Source organism: Arachis stenosperma, chromosome 8 (genome assembly GCF_014773155.1).
Source record: "Arachis stenosperma cultivar V10309 chromosome 8, arast.V10309.gnm1.PFL2, whole genome shotgun sequence".
NCBI classification, from domain to species: Eukaryota; Viridiplantae; Streptophyta; class Magnoliopsida; order Fabales; family Fabaceae; genus Arachis; species Arachis stenosperma.
This window is the reverse complement of record NC_080384.1, coordinates 54,216,459-54,237,383: the sequence shown is the minus strand read 5'-3', so window position 1 is coordinate 54,237,383 and position 20,925 is coordinate 54,216,459. Positions and strand designations below refer to the sequence as shown.

Here is a 20,925-nt window from a genome sequence, read left to right as displayed (position 1 = left end):
GTTATCGACATTTACTTAAGCGGATAAATGACCTGATTACTCAATCATCCTAAATCGGTTATATATTCTCTCTTATTTGATAACATACAATAAATTAAAGTAGAGCTACATGGAAAATGGCTTAATCAAATTAAAGTCCTTTCTGGTAATCTTTTTTAGACCTCATTTATTTATTTAACACAAGTGAATAATAGTCTAATATACATAGAATACATTACTATGTGCAGGAATAATAATTAATTAATGTGTAATAATAATAATAATTCAAAAATAATTATGTAACAAGGCATGGGTTTGGTTCCATAGTTTTTGAGCTTCTAATTCATCATTTGCAAGTCTTGAGCACTTGCTTTCATTGCAATCTGCAAAGTATTTTCCACTTATACCTTCTGTATTTTGGCTCAGAGCAATATAACAAGTTGTTGATGCACCCTGCCCATAAAACCATTCAAAATAAGTATAAAATAAAAAAAAAATTATATTAGAAAATAATGCTCTATATATTCTTATGATGACATTGAATGCATTTGGATTTTTACTTAATATTTTCTCAAAAATAGTTATATTGTTTATTGTGCTTGCTATTTCATGGAAGATGAAAATAAAAAAAAAATAAAAAATAAACATCATGTTTATTATTTAAACATAAGAATTGTTAAGAACAAGATGTTTTGCTTATTACAAATACAAACCTGTGATGTGGATTTAAGTAACTTTGATGCAATGAAAAATATTGAATCTGCATATGAAAGTTGAACATACTCTTAATTAGTAATTATTTCAGCCTTTAACTAATAAAAGAAAGTTAATTAACTATTAATCTAATGAGACTTTGGACTCACCCGTTAATAAGCCTTGATGACCTCTAATAATTCCTGTCTTAACTATACCTGGATGCACTGCATTGATAGTTACTCTTGCATTCCTTGCCTGAAAGTATATTACAATTTCCCTTAAATTTTTATTGTTAAAAAATATAGGTATATATAAAAAATTAACTACTAAATCAGTTATTATGTCTTTATATATAAAACTATAAATATATATGTTATTTTATACATTTTTAATTTGTATTTTATATTTTAACATATATTTTATATGAAGGATTAATTTGATAGTTGATTTTTGATACATACGTAGTATAGTTAATTATTATATTATAGGTTTAATTACTTTATTAATCTTTATAATTTTATCAAATTTTTAATTAGATCATTATATTTTTTTCTTTTCAATTGGGTCCTTATATTGTTTTTAATTTTGTAATTAAGTTTTTTTTTATGTCAAAAACATTAAAATTAATAGAATATTTTTCTAAAAAAAATATGTGATTAAAGATCTAGTTAAATTCTTAATTGTAGATACCTTTAATTTACAGAAAAATATTTAGTTAACTCTAATAATTTTTACACTAAAAAGAATCTAATTATAAAATTAAAAGAAATATAAAAACTTAATTAAAAAGAACAAAAAATATATAAAAATCTTTACTAAAAATTTGATAGAATTATAAGAACTAATGTAATAATTATATTATATACATATATAAGATTAGAGCATTATTTTATATAATAAAGTTTTGGGCTATTTTGCATTCTAAATAATTAACCTTGAGTTGCCTAGCTATTTCCTTTGCATGTAGAATATTGGCCAATTTTGACCGAGCATATGCCATTGTGCCATTATAGCTGCATTTATATAACCAAAAAGAAATTAAAATGATAAGTATAAAAATTAAACAAAATTAAATTTTTATTTTATTATAGTTGTTGGAGAGAATTAATTTAATTAATAATTAATTAAGTGGTTTTTGTATGTACTTTGTTCCTTTGATTATGTCATTGAAATGAAAGGCATCTCTATTCTTCACCCAGCTATGAATCACAGAAGAAACGTTTATGATTCTTCCTTCAATGCCACTCTTCTCTGCTGTTTCTATAATTTTCTCTAATAGAATTTCGGTCAACAAAAAATGTCCTGAAAAATTAAACAAAATAGATCTTCAATTTTAGTAACATAATTAAATATAATTAATTACTACTAAAAATATGAAAAATACATATTTAAAGCCAATTAAGAACTATTAAATTAAAGCTACATATGATGAAAAATATTACCAGACAAATGTTTACATAGATTTAAGAGTGATTTTTGAAAAAGGGAATGGGTTAACTAAATAAATAAATAAATAAAGGTACCTATGTAATTTGTGGCAAATGTCATTTCAATATTCTCTTGAGAGAATTCAAGATTTTGAGAGAATACTCCAGCATTATTTCTGCTAAATTAATTCATTATAACAATGATGATTTCATCTCCATTTTCTTTCACAATATTTTATATATACATTAAATTAAAAAGTAAAATAATAAATAAAATTTTAATAATTTATATTTCTAACAGATTAGTTATTAAAGAAGAAAAATATCAAAAAAAGTTTTTAGGATAACACATGTATACAAATTAGTTTAAATTAAGACTTTTTACCTTACTTATTGTGATTATAGGGATTATAGGAATATCTTTCGTTGAATATTTATAATTTTACTAAATTTTTAATTAGGTCTCTATACTTTCTTCTTTTTAATTGGGTCCTTAAAGGTATACAAGTAATTTCACAAATTACTAACATTTTTTTGACGTTTAATATTAACAGGGATTAAATTGAAAAAAAAATGTACAGAAACCTAATTATAAAAAAAAAATATGGAGATCTAATTAAAAATTTGGTGAAACTATAGAGATTTGTAGAGTAATTAAACCTTCTTTTTTATTTTAAGATAGTGTATCCACATCTATTATTCTAAAAGACTTTATTAATATTTTTTTTTAAAAGACTAATCTGTCCGAAATATAAATTTTGAGAAACTTTATTTATCACTTTACAATAAATTAAATTAAACTCTAAATTAAATTAAAGACTTACATGAGAATATTAAGGGGAAGGTCCAAAGCTATAAAGTGGGAGCAAAATGAGTGTATAGAAGCAAAGGAGCTAAGATTAATTTCCAAAATCACAACCTTAGCATTTGGAATCTCTTTTTGTATCTTCTCTTTGACTTGTTTAGCCTTCTTTGTATCCCTTGCGCCAATTACAACTCTCACTCCTCTCTTTGCTAACACTCTTGCTGTTTCAGCTCCAATTCCAGAACTTGCCCCTTTAATAATTCGATTTTAAAACATAATCAATATACCTATTTAACAAGTAATAAAATCTTGTTTATTATATATTAAGTTATTGATCTTATTCATTATGGGAATTAAGAAAAATAAAATACTAGGGGGAAATCCCTCACACATGATTATTATTATTTTGTTCTTAGATAGAGTTGTGTTACTTGTATATCTAAAATTGGATTAAAATAAAATTAAATTTAAATAACATAGATAGGGAGATCTAGTAGGTGTAGTGTGAACAAATGAAATTAAATTTAGAAGATGAAGATCACAAAAGAGACAAAATCATATCTTGTTGCGACCAAAAAGAAACGACCACCTTAAGTGGTACCCCTCACGTGCAATACTATTGTCTTCAACTTTATCAATGCCCAAAAAATAATCCAACTATACATAGAAATTTCTTGTAAGGAAATCCATCAATCAATTAGGTGGTGAATTAACATTAAATTTAGTTTGGCCAATATAATTCTTCATTAAAAAACTTTCATACACATAAATAAAGATTCAAGTTCAACTATCCTTTGAGAAAGAACGATATAATGAAACAATGTAATATAAGATTATAAGTTAGAATTGAACATTTCTAAATCTACATACACTATTATATAAGAGGATTTATACTAACTAATGGTGATCACAATTAAAAGTGGTAATTAACAAACTACATATACTAACATATACTATACATATACTAATAGAGCTAATTAACAAACTCCTAATAATATTATCACTTTACATACAAGGCTAAGATTTAAAGGTTAGAGTCTAAAATTTAAAATAAAAAAATTTAATTGATATTAACTGGAAAAAAATGACTACTCCCTAGTTAAACTCTATAATATAAATATTGTAACTAATTAAGGATGAATATGTAAGACTTACCAGTTATAATAGCGGTTAGATTGGAAGAAGAAGAAGAAGAAGAAGAATGTTGTTGATGAATGACTTGTTCAGCAGTTGAATTTGAACCAAAACCACTTGGCCCTGCAATTCCAGCTAAGTATCTTAGTGTTCCTTTCATGGATTTATGCCTATGCTTTTCTTCCTTGCTTTAATTACAATATACCTTAATATATAGGTGTCCTTTGTGATGGCTTGGGAAAAGTCATGGCTATGGTGGCTTAGAGTGATGGACCTGTAATAATATGACATGTGGCAGTTTGACTTTCATGAAAAAACTTGAGAAAATAATAATTTTTTTTAAATTTTTTGTTTACATTAAATATATTTTTTATGATTAATTTTTTAAAAAAAAATTAGAATTAATTTCGTAAAAATTATTTTATAAGAATAACTATAAAAAATAATTGTCATGTATTATTATTGAATTAATTTTAAATTTTTTAAAATTTAATTATTAAGGATATATTTATTTTAGAATAAAATTAAAACAAAATAAATTTTAAAAAATTTTAAAAATAAAAAATATATTTTACCCATTAATTAATTATGTACTGTTGATATATACAGTTATACACCTATATATCTTAGTTGGGTGGTCCACAAACTATATATATACTGATAAAATATAAGATAATTTGGAATGGAAACTAATATTTAATTTGCAATATTACTATATTAATTGAATTTTTTAAAACTTCTTTTTGTCTTTGTTTCTTATAATTATTGCTTGTGTCCTTATTAAGTGGCTTGCATTTTCCTTGTCATATTCGGAAATTGATAAGGTCTAAGATAATATACACGTGTTCATAATTTCATATAGAAATGAGAGCTAGAAGTAACATCATAAAGCATTTAATGACATATTTTAAATATTTTTTTTGTGGGGGGGGGGGGGGGGGGAATATTTTAGAAGGAAGAGATTAATAAAATAAAAATAAAACTTTAATCGCAATTAACTTTATATTTTTGTTATATGTGAATTTTACTAAATTGATTTGAGTAGGCCTAAATCCTATTTTTTCACTTTAGTAATTTTTTTATTTTAGAAGCGTTTGATCCAATCATTTAGTTTGATAAATAATTTTGGTAAAGTTATAATTATGTATATAAACTAAAAATATAATTAATAGTAGCTTAAGTTTAGAATTTAGATACATTTAAATGCGTACATAAAATTATTCTTATTTAAACATTTTATTCTTATACTTATTCTCTTTATCATTTATCTCTTTTATTAATAAGGTTACTAGTAGGAAAAAAAATTAATCAACATTGTTTAGTTTTCCGAATTGAATTTTCAAAATGAAAAATTAATTTGAACACAAAAGAGTCATGCTATTTAAATATCTCTCAAAATAAATATTTGTGGGGGAATGCTTAACAAAGTCTAATCATTTTTCCAATAAAAATTTATAGATGAGTTAAGATTTCTAATAATTTTTCTTGCATGATTAATGGTAGAGCATATTATACTAGGTTTTGCATTAAGACATTTGTTAAAAAATAAATAATTCACAAATATTCATTTTTATATTCTTAACCAAATGCTTGTTATTATTAACCCATTTTTATGATTCCAGGACATGTTTGTTGGAGGAAGTGATACTACTTCAACAACTCTAGAATGGACTTTTGCTGAGCTCCTCAAGAACCCAAATGTCATGAGGAAAGCCCAAGAAGAAGTAAGAAGAGTTGTGGGGAGCAAATCAAAAGTGGAAGAAAATGATGTGAATCAGATGAACTATTTGCATTGTGTGATCAAAGAAAGTCTTAGATTACATCCACGGATCCAAGGGTATGATATTCCTCCAAAAACAAGGATATTTTAATTATATGGAATGCTTTCTAAAATAATATGTAATTTATTCATTTTGATATATTAATTTTTAATTGGATATTATTTTAATCTAATAATTAATTATATTTATAATTTGAGTTATTTTAATTTAATTAGAATTAATATCTTAACTATGGTAGAATTATTTTGTAATTAAATTATTATTTCAAATAGGTGATTATCTAATTTCTTAAATATTAATAACCAATTTTTTTTCAAAATCAATCTTTCTAAAAAAACCACTTCTGCACATTAGCACTCTTCAATGTAACCACTCACTACCTACCGTGATAATAGTTGAATGCTTTGGATATCATTTTATTTTATTTCTTTTTTATTTTTTAAAGATATTTTTATCAAATTATAAACTCCATGAACTTTCAAATTTTTAAATGAATCTAACTATTCATGCTAAAGTTTTAATCTTACTAGATGAAACTGATATAAAGAATGATATATCATTGTCAAAGAAGATAATAGAAAATTGGATAGGAATGAGGATTTTATGGGTTCACTTTGCCAAAATATGTTCAAGTTAATTACTTGATGGGGTGAACGATTTTGGGAGGCGCGACCACAATGAAGGAATGGGAAAAAGTGAAAAGTTATTATAGAGAAAATTAGGGTACCTGGTCCGAAAAAAGAAGTTTTTCAATTTTTTCTTCTATGTTTTGAAAAGAATGATTTAGAGAAAATAGGATTTAATTATTAATATTTTAAAAATTATATAATTATCCATTTCAAATAATAACTTAATTATAAAATGATCCTATTATGGACTCACATGGCACATATCTCAGGCATATTATCCTTCCTCTTTTCTTTGTTATTTTTATTCTGATTTAACTGGCTTTTAAAATTTCAAAGTAAAACTAAATGTAGGTTGCTAGGTTGGTGTAACCAAATTAAACTAAGGTATTAGTAGCTGGTTAAACTGGTCTGAAGCTAGCTCAGTAGAAAGTAAATGTGTACGTACTACTAGATGTGATTAAGAAAAGTTAATTAGTGATTTGTATAAATTCAAAGTACACCTTTCCATGATATCATAGATTGGAAAGTAACCAAGAATCCTACCTCATTTTTTAACTATCTTCATAGTATTTAAATAAACAAATTTTGAATTATTTATTTGTATGAGAACTACTTAAACTTCTATTAGAATTACGAAAACAGATACAGTTTCTTTAAAAAATTCTTTTGTTTTGAGCATTGGATTTTTTCTTGTGTTGTCCAGAATTAATTTTCTATAAGGTTGGAGGGGACCATTAATCCGGGAGAAAAATCCAACAAACCAATAAGTTAGTAAAGAGAATTGAATCGCTTACAAGTGACAACAAAGGAATGCAGCTGAAATAGTATAGTAGTGAAATGCAGAGAATATGATCATCAAACTTGCTTTATTCATATGGTGAAAATGCTGTATATAATGTAGTAAATGGAATTGTGGTCATAGAATGAACAAGTAATCATCATCATTATTCATTCATTCACCTTGTTGCTGTTGGCACCAAACGGCAATATATCTCTTCACAAATAAGAAAAGAAAAAGGTATATGCAAACTCATTACCCACTTCAGTTCAAATATACAACTTTCACCAACAAAGAAAGACAAGGGAAAAAAGAAAAGAAAAGAAAAGAAAAAACAATCAATCATGTTTCATGTTTACATTTGGAAAATTTTCTTAAATAAAACTAAAACTAAAAAAATTCTTAAAAGTCTTTGTTATTTATTTAACCTCTATATCTGATGCTTAACTAATGAGATTTTAAAGTGAAAGGGAGCTAAAATGTAATTATCAGGTACCCTGTTCTTTTCTTTTCCCTTCCACAATACAATCTGTCCTGTTATTAGTACACAACATTGCTTTGCAATGACAACTACACGTTACTTTTCTTTTTCTTTTAAACTATAGAGAGATCTCACAACCTGGTGAGAGAAACGAAAGAGTGGAAATTGGAAATATACGACCATCTTTCTTTGTATATCAACAACTGCATCCTCTTTCTCAGTCTCTTATGGTGCAATTTGAATAAAAATACACGAAAGTTATAAGACAAAAACTACATATGAGTAAAGAGAGTAATATATATAACTTTTTTCTTTCTTTTTTCCTTCCCCCAAAAAACTTACATTAGAACTATATTATGATTTGCAATTATATTTCTCATCTACCGAAAGGTCTGCCACTCAAATATATGTAGTTAAGTATTTTTCTATTATTCACTCCTATGTGGCTTGCAAATGCCAAGTCAGTTATCCTCAAATTCCTTCACTACGTACCTGTTAGCACAAACCAAAAGATAATATGTTTGAGTTACCTATAGAATATTGATTTCAATAGATACTAACTATGCCTAGCATCCGAAGACAGAACCATATATTATAATTGTTGAGAGTAGTCTATCAATATGATTTGCTATATACTTGCATTCAAGCAACTAATACAACAATACAAACATAATCCAATTAAAAAAAAAAAAAAATCATTGTAAAATACTTACCATAATTCTGGTGCACTTTTGTGAAGTCGTAAATGGCTTTTATTAAGGAGCCATATCTCAAGAAGTTCAATGATCCCATATGTCTGTAATAAACATCTGTCAGAATCTATTCAATATATATATATATATATATATATATATATATATATATATATATATATATACACACACAAAAAAAAATGAAACTTTTACTATTTACAAAACACATACAAATGGAAGGAGATTAAATTTAGGGTTTAATGATCCAGCAATGGAATTGAGAAGAGAAGTAGCTCTGCAACACCAATACAGAGGGAAAGCAAAAGAGAGAATGCTTACACAATCTCAGTATACCGAATCCTCCATGCAGGAAAACCAAGGTGGCTTCTCACTGGCCCATAAACAAGTAAAAGGTCAGGTTCAGGACCCTTGCAACCTGACAGTGAAACCAGATGATTATTAACTGAATATGTCCTGAACAAGAAAATTAACTATGTAAATGACTAGTAGGTTCAGAAAGCAAACAAACCAACAACTTTCAGTGCCTCATTCAGGAGAGGTTCTGATATCACTTGACCATCAATTTCTCCACCAAAGTTTTGTCGTTTCAAATTCTCTACAAAAATAAAATTGGCTGCTTTTACCATGGCCTCCTTTCCATCTGCGTAAGAAACAAATTCCAAAGTCATGTGCTCTGGAACGTGGAGTGTAACAGCTTCATTAACTTCCTGCACTGAGTTAATGCTAGATCAGAACTCATTGACAGTGATTTCCATTGAATATCTATCCAATCCATACTTTCCCACCAGCACATGGTTTCAATCTCGATAATGATTACCATGGGCAACATATAAGATATATTTCTTGTTTTTTGCAAATATCATAAGTTCATTAACATGTTATGAAAGAAGCATACTAACTAACCAAAAAATGCATATAGTACCTCTATTGGTTTTGCATTCTTCAATTTTCCAAATATGGCTTCTTTAGACTTCTTCAGCACTCCTAAAATGCAGAATTCAAGGAAACTATTTATATATGGCCTGAATCACAAAATGTTTATCATTACTGCTTCTCCAAGCTTCATACCATTCATGTCATAGAGGCAAACATTCTTTACCCCAATAGAATCCAGCCACTGCAAGAGCTTGACAACTTTTGATGTTTGGTGAGCATCTTCACTTTCTATGACAATGGCAAGGTACCGAAGCTTTGCTATATTAAGAGACTTGTATTTCTCCAATACTCCACAAGTGATGAAACAACTTTCAATGAAACAACGGATTGCTAGTATGGAATGCCAAATGCTGAGAAGTATGTGTAGGAAGTACCAAAGGAGTTGAAGCCCAACATTGCCCATCTGTAAAAGCCTTAAAACCCACAATGAATACACTTTTTTACCATTTTCGATTTGAATGGAAAAGCATGCGCTCAGTTGCTGTGCCTAGACCAAGTAACCACTTAAACTTATGCCAAATGCTATTATGTTCAGCAATAAACTGGACAAAAAATCCAGTTAAAAAATAATAGGACAAATCAAAGAGGGAATAGTATGATGCATTTAGATTGGAATATTGCATGATTTCTATGAAATATGGCATCGTCATGACCCATTGATCTTCCTAAACTAAAAACACCGTAAAAGTAAAAGTTTAATTGAAAGATAAGTTTTTGATACTTTCAGTGCATTGAATAAGTCAAAAACCTCAAAAATTTCCATTATTATCTTCTTAACAAGTTCCCCGGGAAATTTTTTAGCTACATCATTTACTTAATCAGTAACTATATTATTGCCAGTTCCAAACATGTATTATACACATTTCCCCCTTGTCTTTTTACTCTAATTTGTAATAAATCATGAAAATTGAACACTCACAGTGAGAACGGAACGAGACAACTTGCGAGCTGGATATTTCAAATCCATGATCCTAACAGTATGCAAAACATAAAGTCCATCAAATTCCAAAGAACATATTATGGCATTCACTCAGCAGTAACACTAAACAATAATATGAGTATTTTGAATCGAAATTAGGAAGGTCAATAGAGACGAATTCAGGTGCGGGTTTGATGAATCTGAGAAAGGAAGATGAAGAGTAATGAAACGAATACGAAGGGGAAGAAAGAGGATTGAAATTGAAATCAAAGAAGATAATTAAAAGAGGAAAAACAGAAAAAGGTGGGTGAGAAAGTAGCATTACCTTGTCACGCTGTATGCGATGCAATAAACGCGAAAATGGCGCTTATAATTGTTACATTATTCTAACCGGTTACACCGGGAACCATGAGCAACGAGCACTTCTTATTGTCACACTATTTTAACCTGTTGAATCGGTAACCATCAGCAACGTGCAATGAACAATGAAGAGAGAAAAGAAAGGGAAAAGAAATAACTAAATAAGAATGGAGAATCCAAACCAAGAAGGATAAACAGGAAACGTGAACGTGAATGATTCGAGAACACGACGAATCGGCAGGTGACGTTCTGTAAGAGGCGGAACGGATTGCTGAAGAAAGCGTATGAACTGTCTGTGCTTTGTGATGCTGAAGTCGCTCTTCTTGTCTTCTCCAGCCTTGGCCGTTTGTATGAGTATGCTAACAACAGCTTCCTTCGCCTTTTCTTTCAAATAAATCTCCAAATCTTCCACTTTCTTAACTATTTATATATTATTATACTTTAATTTGCCCTAAATATTTTTAAACTTGTTTACACCAAAATCAGTTATTAAAGTATAATAGAATTAAATTATACATATATTTATATACAAATATATATTAGTTAATTTTAATGGCTAATTTTAATGTGCAAATAATATTTTTGTTAAAAGAAGTTTGGATTTTTAGAAATGAACTCTAATTAAATTGAAATACTCAAAGTCGCAAATATAATTAGTTATCAGATTAAGATAATATTTAATTAAAAATGGACACATTATAGAAGACAAGTTATATGTTATTTTAGATTAGATAAAATTGAAAAAAAATTACCATTTTTTAATGTACGAGGAATTCAAAGGGACCCGAGTTATGGAAAATCTTGAAGAATTTCTTCGTGAGTGATTTGGAAACAACCTACTTGATTTCAAAGGACAAGATTTCCAATTTCTCCCATTTAGGATTATTTGATGTGTAAGATTCTTGGTTTCTCCCTTATTTGTGATAACTTTCAGGAAAGTTATCAGGTGTATCTAGGAACATCGGTGTTCCAGTTATTTTAACCGTTGATTTTAATTAATATATATTATATATATTTTTTATAATTTAGATCAACGGTTAAAACAACTAGAACACCGATATTCCCGGTACACCTGATAACCTTCCTAACTTTCAAATTTGCATGTAATAAACTTATTTTTTCCACTATGGTTATCCTATTGCCTCCTTGTACCTTATGCTGCATTTGTTTAATGAGACACGGACACTAATACGTAAATACAGTGATACACATTTACTGTTTGTTTGTTGAGACATACATATTTACTGTTTGTTTGTTGAGACACAAATTTTTTGAAGGACACGATGACACACAAATGTACATAAAATACATGTATTCGGTATTCTTCAAAAAAGATAAGACACTGCGACACATTGAATAAGATACAAATATTTACTCTTTTATCCTTAGTAATTTACTCTTATCCTTATTCCATTGGTGATAATATAGGGAAAAAATTGATATTTAATTTATACTTGTGTATCTTGTCCAGTATCACCAAATACAATAAAAAATTATGTATCTTTGTAAATATCTCTTTGTGTATTTGTGTCCATGTATTTGTTTAACGAAATTCAGTACTTTGACTTTCAAAAACTAAAAGGACACCATGATCACTATCAGTTAAATGCATCTTCTTCAAGGCCAACTTCCATGGTAATTGGTAAACATTACTATCACAACCACACTAGATGCACGAAGCACAAAAATTCAAGGCTTCTTATGAACCCACCTGGGGATTTTAATTGCGCCTATAATAAGCATAATGAAAGTAGAAATTTTTACATTTTATAAGAACAAATAGCACTGCATGTATGTTGCTTCTTTGTATATCTAGCATATGGAAAGAGGCCAAAATAAGGGGTGTGAAACTAACTTTTCTTTTAATGCAATTGGTATGGTCCAATATGGCGATGTATGAATTGGAGGGGTATAGAACTATAGAAAGTTAGAAACTCTGCTGCAAGTTAAAGGTATGGGATTCATGCAGCCTATACAACCTTGTATCGTTATTCTGTAGTCATCAAACTATGCCTCATCCTGGTATCAAAATTGCTGCAAGGTGAAACCATTTATAGGCTCATCTTAAGTTCAAAAAACCAAGAGATTGAACAAGAATTTTCTCCGGTATGTGCTAGTTATCAATGATGATTTGAGAATCGACTGCTCAAATCATCTGCCTGTGGTCATCTTGTTGATGATCTGCCGGCACATGCATGGAGGCCTTCATGGCGAAGCACCTTGACTTGAGACAGAAACTTTTTCCCTTTTAACCTAATCTGCATGAAGATGGTGCTTCCTCCTCCGGTTAACATACCAAGTGGCGTGTTTCTGTAGTCCCAAGCCAACAAGGACCTTAAGGCTTGTAAGCATAACATAGGTCATTGCTGTAAAAAGCAGAATCCAGAAAAGCCTCCAGCGAAGGGGATTGGGAGGGATGTTTACGGCAAAAACTGGAGTCAGCACTCGAATAACCTGAGAACAAGTAATACATTAAATTAGCAACAAATAGCAAATTAGCATATAGGAAATGCAGCATTTAAAACATTTATATGATTACCACAGATGCTGGAGCAAGGGGGACAAAAGTAAGGTTTTTCTTCACACCCTCAGTTTGCATATTTAAAGTCTACAGATACGAAAAAGAGTCCAGTGTCAGGCTTGTATTCTTAGGTAATTTTCCATCATAGAGTCAGCTAAAGCAATATAATTATCAAAAAAAGTATAAACCAACTTAAAGTTACAGAATTATACATCATTCTTTATGCAGTAATAGTTGGCTTTCTCAAGTGTCAACTAAATAGCATATTCTTGCTTTCCAACAGGAAACACCATGTGCAAATGCCTATTTATATTAAAAAAAAAAAACCCTTCCATATGGTAAAAGTATTCTCATTCTCTTTTTCTTTTATTACTTTTGGTGAAATATGGTAAAAGTGTTCACTTATAAACTGAACTCACTGGAATTAAACTATAAATCAAAGAAACAATAATAAAAGAAATCAAAGGGACAAAATCAAGTGAGAAGAAAAATGACCAGGTTATTTAGAGAGATTGAACCATATTGCTAGAAAGGAATACAAAAGGCATATAAAACCATATTGGATTCAATATCGCAGTAAAGGAAAACATATTACAAGTTTACAACAGATAATCACAAAAGGAATTTGGAAATTGAATTATGGAAGGCTGTGGTACTTTCAATGTATTATTGCTCATAAAGCCACTCAAATTCTCCACCCCGTGAGGGATTTGAAACATATGCAAATTAACCATGCACAGCCAGCTGTTTAATGCCTTTTTAATCAGAATAAACAACCACTAATAGTGCATGGATGATATGGACATAAAATCAGATGAAAATACCTGTTTACAGAGGTCTTCAAGGAACTCAGAGTATGTAATGGGTTTGATGTCATTGAATTTAGCAATGAATGAATGCTTGATGATATCAATTATCATTTCGCATACATAAACCAATAGAACATTCTGCACCATCCAAAATGTGTTAGGAGCAAGTCTCGGTCAAGAAAGAAAACTGATTCCCATATGACGAACTTAATAAATATCATGAGCTAAAATACTTTGAAAGCTTACACTAAGAAAACTCTCAAACCAAGGACCCTCTGCCTCCAGAATATTTTGAGCCAAAACAAATAAGATAAATGCTGAAATATGGAATCTCTCTATAGAATCTGCTCATCACCACAAGTAAAAGGGAAAAGAGAAGATCAGAAAAATAAATATAAAATCTAAAGAGAAAAAATGGTCGTAGTATGAATGTCAAATCCAGAACAAATCCTAGTCAAATATAAACAGTTAATATTTGAAATGATTTCAGTCTATTACTAATTTACTATACACAATAAGTTCATGTTATTGCCATTCTTGCAAAAATTATTTTGCTACAAATGTCATAAGGGTATTATGGGGAATTAGGAGGTAGTTATTTAGTGAGTGGGAGTTATTGGACTATGGGAATAAATAAGGGACTATCACTATTGTAATACACAAGTGAAAAATAGAATTGAGTGAACCTGGTTTATTGTGGAGTCTATCTCCTAGGACTGGAAGGATAAGGAATTTCAGATTCTGACAATCAACACAATACACCATACACCATTTCTAGATTTCTATTGTTAAAATATTGATAGTCCCTTATTTATACTCATATTCCCACAATTTTCACTCACTAACTAATTACCTCCTAATTCCCCATAATACCCTTATCATATTCATATCATATTTCATTAAAAGATCAAAACCCATACATAAAATATTTATTAGTGTTTGACCAATGCAAGTATGCAACCCATTAAGTCCTAACAAAATTAGAATTTAAATCAAAGGGATGCACTAATCATGGACTTCAACACCAGAACTAACTTTCATTTTGCTTAAAAAGTGAGTTTTATTCATCATATTGTAAAACGGTTTGCATAATTTCTATGTAGCATAGGAACTAATCATCAATATACCAAATAAGCAGAAATCAAAGGAAAAGAAACTCTAGTAGGCACAATAACTTACCAAAGTAAACCAAACTGTGTACATTGTCCCTGCTGTATCGCTTAAACACATTGCTTTTTATCTCAGCAAAATTATTTGACACCAGCAAAGCGAACAATGCATTGTTGTGAGCAACTATACAGGTTGATAGAGTGATTGCCTGAGCTAATAAGATAAAAGAATGAACAAGTAAGACTAGTCAAGGAACCAACAACCTCTGTTTCTTACTTTTGCTTACAAAGAATAAGATAGTTAACATCCCCCCCCCCCCCCCCCCCTTTTTTTTTTTTTTGGGGGGGGGGGGGGGGGGAACCAAAAAATCTAAGAAAACATAAAAGTAATTCCAAAGAGGAAGGATATTTGAAGCAGCAATAGCTAAAGATTCATCGGCAATAAATCTCCATACCCAGAATCTCGTACTTTCTGGTGGACAACTTGCAAGTCCTTCAGCTGAATGAAAGAATGTTTGCAGTACATCCCCATTAAAACTTTGACATAATTTATCAAAAATCTGCAAGATCAGTCACAAACTTCCAGTATAAGTTTCAGAGTGAATCACATTGATTTACAGCATTTAATCAATCAACATAAAGAAAAAGCAGTAGCAGATTTGATTATAATTTCAGTAGCTTTTGACTGGATGGTTAAATGACCAAAGGCCACCAATCCATGTTATAACTATTACTTGTGTATTCCATCATTGAACATACATCCTGCTCTTTTCAGTTACATTTTCAATTGGCATAGCCCAAATTGGACCTAAGTTGAGGCAACACTATTATTTTTCCACATCCCTTCTTGCATATAAATTCTGAGTTTCCTGCCAATTGTCACTAATTCAGGTTTGCTACAAAACAATGGTGTATGTACTTCTTTGGAAGAGCAGGGATACTGCCACTCAAATTTGTGTCTATGAAAAATAAAAACATGGAGATAGCATAGCATATTGACACTGATTTCTGACTTGAATTAGTTCCCTTCCATTGTCAAGCCAAGATCTTTCTCACATGAACATTCATCTTGATTGAAAATTGACAATACGGATCGACATATGGAGAACTACTTATTCCCTATAACTGAGATTTATGTATTACGAAAATGCTCACCTCTAAAACATTGTAGACCACATATAATTTGATTGTTCCTTGACCACGGATCATATGATATATTAAGCTGATATCTGAGGCAGCATGATTTTAAGGATGAATAAAACAAATTCAGTATATAGCATTATAGCTGATCAACACAAAAATTAATGATATAAATATGATCATAGGAGCAGAGAATCAGAAGACCTGTCTGCTGCAGAAGAATGACTCCACAACTCATAATAAGAAAGCAGCCAAAATCTGATAATTCCATAGCAGACAACCTCTTGAACTGCCTGCCACAAGCATGATAAGGTCAAATTATAATACTAAAATTGATGGACTACAACAAGTTTTAAAACTGAACACAAGAATTGGGATGAACAAGAGGATACTAATCAAAGTACAAGAACAAGTTGATTTTGTAGTAACAGAGATTGGTCTTATATTCAGCTGAAAGAGTCAGCGACTAATACAGTCTAGATAAAGTTCAAAAATTCAGGGCCAATACCATATCCAATGTCTAACTGGATTTGGACCAACTGCTTAATCTAGGATGACATGGTTCACACATTCATTTCGTACTCATCATTCAAAGATCTACAGATATTTATAAGGCATTAGTAAGATTGTAATAGATTGACTCTATCCAAAAAAAGATGATTGCAACAGATGGACACTGCCTAAATCACTAACTCAAATTGAAGAAAAAAATGCTGCAGAATTTTGAATTTTCTATAACTTAAAATCCCACATGCATGCCCAACTAACATTTTATTTCGAGGGAAGAAAATTTAGTAAAGGTGACAAACCTTGTCTTTAGAAGCTTCCAAATGGTCATCATGATTCTTGTTGGCATGATAGTTAATAATGAAAGAAATGAATCGAAGCAGACAAAGCAGCCAACATCAATAAGCTGCAATTACATTCTGTGTTTGAGTTGCCACAGCAGAAAATGCACTAGTAGAATATGCTACTATATGTTAGCAAGGGTAAGGGAAGGTTTAATGTTTTTCATTTTTCCCTGAAACTTCTGAGTTTATTCCAAATATTTGAAGGTAATATAGGCAGCTAAACCAGGAACATATATCCATAAACGACAACACAAAACTATAACTAGAGTCATTTCAAATTTCAAATTATCTTCCCATTTTCAATCAAGAAAAGGAAGTGTACCAATTCACATCTCCATGGCAAGCGAAAGATAGTGTCATAGACTCTCTCTCGTTCTTTTTCATTTCCAAGTGTTGTTGTACTCCGTAAAGAATTTCCATTGTGCATTTCTTCCAAGAAGTATGCTAGAGGAGATTTATCCACCAAAAATACATCTGACATAACAAAATTAAAAATTTTAAAAACAAAATATCACCACATGTCAATTAATTAAGCCAAAGAGAAGACAGACAGTATTCAGCAAAGGCAAGCAGATATTGCTTCACATTAAGAAGTATCAGACAAACTGCCAGACTAGTTTCAATACACAAATAACCAGCTAAAGTATAACAATAGAACAGGCATAAAAATATTCATGAATGTCAAAATAATTCACTCTCATACACAGATATCAGTCAACGCTCAAATGGCTGCACTGCATTAGCGATTCCATTGATCAACTATATATACCCTTTGGAAGCCAATGCAAAGTGTAGTTGTATTGTAACAAAAATCACAAATGAAATTGATTCAGACATGTAATATTATACATTGGTTTGGATACAGTTTGAGCTCCACCATAATTGAAGCTGCATGAAATTTGTCATCTAGCATTTTCGATTTTTCATCTGGTTAACACCTCATATTATAATCATGCATGCAAAAGTTTTTTAAACCCTGTTTCATTGAAAATACAGTTTCATCGTCCTCACTTCCTTCCAATTGAAAATTCAATCCATATCATGAAATATAACAGATGCGACAATGCATGCAGAAGATCAAGCAACAATCTCACTCACAATTCGGATCTTCTGCCATGACACGCCTCCAATCCAACGATTCCACAGTCTCCAACTTCGCAACACCACCGTTCCCATCATTCTCATTCGTCAGCTTTGGATTCTCAATCGGACTCGCCTTCGCACCGCCATCATCCTTCCCTCCGCCGTCAACCGCCACAGCAGCTGAATTCGCCAAATCCTCAGAGCTACCACTGTTCACAGCTCTCTGCCTCAGCTCACCAAAATTAAACCCGGTCGCCGGACCAGTACAAACGCTCGCCGCACTCTCCTCTTCCTCCACCAACGTTACGCTACCGGTGGAGTAAAACTTCCGAGCCCCGAGCTCGAATCCGTTGCAAGCGCTTCCATTCTGAAGCGGAAAATGCGGATCGGATGTAACGGAATCTGAATTAAGAGCTCTGGAATCCTCAACGGAGGAACACGGATCAGCTCCCGTTACAGAAGAAGATTCTAGAAGCTTCTGGTCCTTCTTCTTCTTATTCCTTCTCTGCTTGCGGCTCTTGCGCATCGTCGCCGTTTGCGTCGGGTCTGATTCTGCTCTGTTGATCGGAACAGCAGCGTCGTGGTCGCCGTCACGGTGGCGGAGAACATCGAAGGAGAGTTTTCTGCCAGCGGTTCTCAACGCCATCGGAATCTACGACGAGCGTTGGTGAATGAATGGGGGTAAATTAGGAATTTTGTAATTTGCATGTGAATTGAATTTTGTAATTTGCATGTGGTTTGGGAAGAAGAATCGCGTTGGAAGCGTGTGTGATAGTTTATGAATTATGATATGATGATTTGATTGGTGTGAAGGAAACAGAGACGCTCTGTTTTTCGTTTGTTCACCTGTTTTGTTCCTTTCTTCCAAAGCAGAGTCCAGCAGGACTCGTTTCATTCGCGCTTCCTCATTCCTCTGCTGCTAATTGTGTGTGTGCGTTTTTTGGTCCTCACCAAAGTTCTTTACTCTCTAGTTGATTGGTTTACTCTTTTTCTTTTTCTTTTTTTTTTTAAAATTAAGAGTGAAATTCGAACCTACAATCTTTTAGATGAGCATAAAAAAATTATACCATTTAAATTATAGTTTATTGATTAATTTTGATTTACTCTTATTGTTGAATTAATATTATAAATTATTTTGATCTACTTATAATGCAAGCTAGATCATCTAGTTATGCTACTGAATAAACCGGTACGATGCACAAAACGAATAAAATGAGTTTAATCATACAATTTTCACGATCAATTTTCATTACAACTGAAATAAGTAAATAATGCTTCGTTATAATAATATATGGTTGCTTCTACTTGAACAACATTTAGATTTATGCAGTTGCTTAATCAACTGTTTTTTTTTCCTTAATCAATTGTTTAGAGGCATTATCTGTCCATATTACATGCTTGACCAAAATATGCTACAGGTCTGGTGGCAGAATAAATCAATACTCAACATTGTGCCTTTCATCCTATCTTGATTATACTACTTCTATGAAGGAATAAAGGTACATGGCCCTTACAATGGTGACACTTTTAATTCACGATATGAATACATTAGTGATGCTAGAAAAAAAAAAGGGTCAAAATTTATTTTATTTAATATTTATTAATTATTATAACAATTAATAAATATTAAATAAGATACATTCTAACTGTTTTTGACTATTTTTTTCTTATTATCAAACATTATTCTAAATTCATATATGATAAACTAGCACATCTAATTAATATCTCTTATCCAAATTATTCATCAATAGAACTATTTAAAAAAATTTTCCATGTTCGTTCAAACCATTTTTATCACTGTAAATAGATTTGTTTAAAAAATTTGACTATGCAGTTTAAAAAAATCATGAATACTAAACCCAAACCCAACTTCAATTCAACTAAATTTAAAGTAATTTATAACCTTTATTTTTGGGACATAATCTAAAAAGTTAAAAATTTAATAATTTTATAAAAAAAGATACGGATATTCAACTCTACCAAATCCGATCGGATATTATTATCAATTATATTTGTAAAAATTCGTGAGTAGAGTCGGATACTTGCAGATTAACTGCAAGTAGAGTTAAAGTTGGATCGTTCTCAACTCGCAAGTAAAATAGAATTGAGTTTTAGTAACAAATTTAATCCACAAATAGGATTAAAGTTGGATTGAAACCTTAACTTATCCTATTATATCCCATCTATTGCCAACTTTAGACATATGTATATCTCTTTCTTAGTAACACATGGTTAAAATATCAAGAACTAAAGAATAATAATTTAAAATCCCAACAATTTAAAATTTTGAAAAAAAAAACCAAGAAAAAGATAATTCTTTGACTTGATTTGGTAGCGCATCATTAATGCTAAAAATATTGCATGGAAATATCATCAAAAAGTTAATCAATACCTGAAATTTTTTTTGTTGGTGTACTAAACGGGACAAGAGCCCAATAAATAAAGAATTTTAATGCAAGGTTTAGAATAACCATAATTACACCTTATGTTCTCTTTTTGGTATAGCTGACACTTATCTTAGATGTATTTGGATTCATATGGGTTGTATAATTGAATTAGAACTTCTATAAGTTTGTGGGTTTGACCCACTTTTGTTCTATTTTTTATATGGTCATAATAAGCCCATACATATTTTTTGTAAAAAAAAAATTCATATAAAAAACGCATAGTTCTTTTGCAACAAAAAGCTCATATTTCTTTTTACCAAAAACAAAAATCTCATAGTTCTTCTACCCAAATACACAGATTGAGGTTTGTTGACTAATTCCATAACC

At 30.3% G+C, this 20,925-nt stretch overlaps 3 protein-coding genes across 6 annotated transcripts; all 3 read right to left on the bottom strand.

The window, feature by feature from the left end:
- Nucleotides 1–139: 139 nt before the first annotated feature.
- Nucleotides 140–4,240, bottom strand: LOC130943335 (short-chain dehydrogenase TIC 32 B, chloroplastic-like). 2 transcript variants are annotated; one of them, XM_057871176.1, is made up of 8 exons: nt 4,063–4,240; nt 2,927–3,158; nt 2,199–2,281; nt 1,821–1,977; nt 1,610–1,688; nt 843–930; nt 693–739; nt 140–432 (listed from the first exon to the last, which is right to left on the bottom strand). In XM_057871176.1, the coding sequence occupies exons 1-8, from the start codon at nt 4,199–4,201 to the stop codon at nt 265–267; spliced, it is 993 nt and encodes a 330-aa protein (XP_057727159.1). In that variant the 5' UTR covers nt 4,202–4,240; the 3' UTR covers nt 140–264. The 2 variants fall into 2 exon arrangements, with proteins under 2 accessions (XP_057727159.1, XP_057727160.1); XM_057871177.1 differs by having other exon boundaries at nt 2,199–2,278.
- A 3,380-nt stretch (nt 4,241–7,620) lies between these two features.
- On the bottom strand, nt 7,621–11,032 carry LOC130943336 (uncharacterized). Its single transcript, XM_057871179.1, has 9 exons — nt 10,821–11,032; nt 10,604–10,725; nt 10,279–10,330; nt 9,492–9,762; nt 9,346–9,407; nt 8,932–9,130; nt 8,742–8,838; nt 8,424–8,506; nt 7,621–8,202 (listed from the first exon to the last, which is right to left on the bottom strand). The coding sequence occupies exons 3-9, from the start codon at nt 10,324–10,326 to the stop codon at nt 8,195–8,197; spliced, it is 768 nt and encodes a 255-aa protein (XP_057727162.1). The 5' UTR covers nt 10,327–10,330; nt 10,604–10,725; nt 10,821–11,032; the 3' UTR covers nt 7,621–8,194.
- A 1,147-nt stretch (nt 11,033–12,179) lies between these two features.
- Nucleotides 12,180–19,075, bottom strand: LOC130946336 (protein POLLEN DEFECTIVE IN GUIDANCE 1-like). 3 transcript variants are annotated; one of them, XM_057875033.1, is made up of 11 exons: nt 18,167–19,075; nt 17,391–17,542; nt 17,027–17,130; nt 16,422–16,510; nt 16,233–16,306; nt 15,533–15,637; nt 15,148–15,286; nt 14,215–14,312; nt 13,984–14,106; nt 13,178–13,246; nt 12,187–13,092 (listed from the first exon to the last, which is right to left on the bottom strand). In XM_057875033.1, exons 1-11 carry the CDS (start codon nt 18,795–18,797, stop codon nt 12,892–12,894), a joined length of 1,785 nt encoding a protein of 594 aa, XP_057731016.1. In that variant the 5' UTR covers nt 18,798–19,075; the 3' UTR covers nt 12,187–12,891. The 3 variants fall into 3 exon arrangements, with proteins under 3 accessions (XP_057731015.1, XP_057731016.1, XP_057731014.1); XM_057875031.1 differs by having other exon boundaries at nt 12,188–13,092; nt 15,148–15,315; nt 15,487–15,637; XM_057875032.1 differs by lacking the exon at nt 13,178–13,246 and having other exon boundaries at nt 12,180–13,092; nt 15,148–15,315; nt 15,487–15,637.
- Between the last annotated feature and the right edge of the window lie 1,850 nt (nt 19,076–20,925).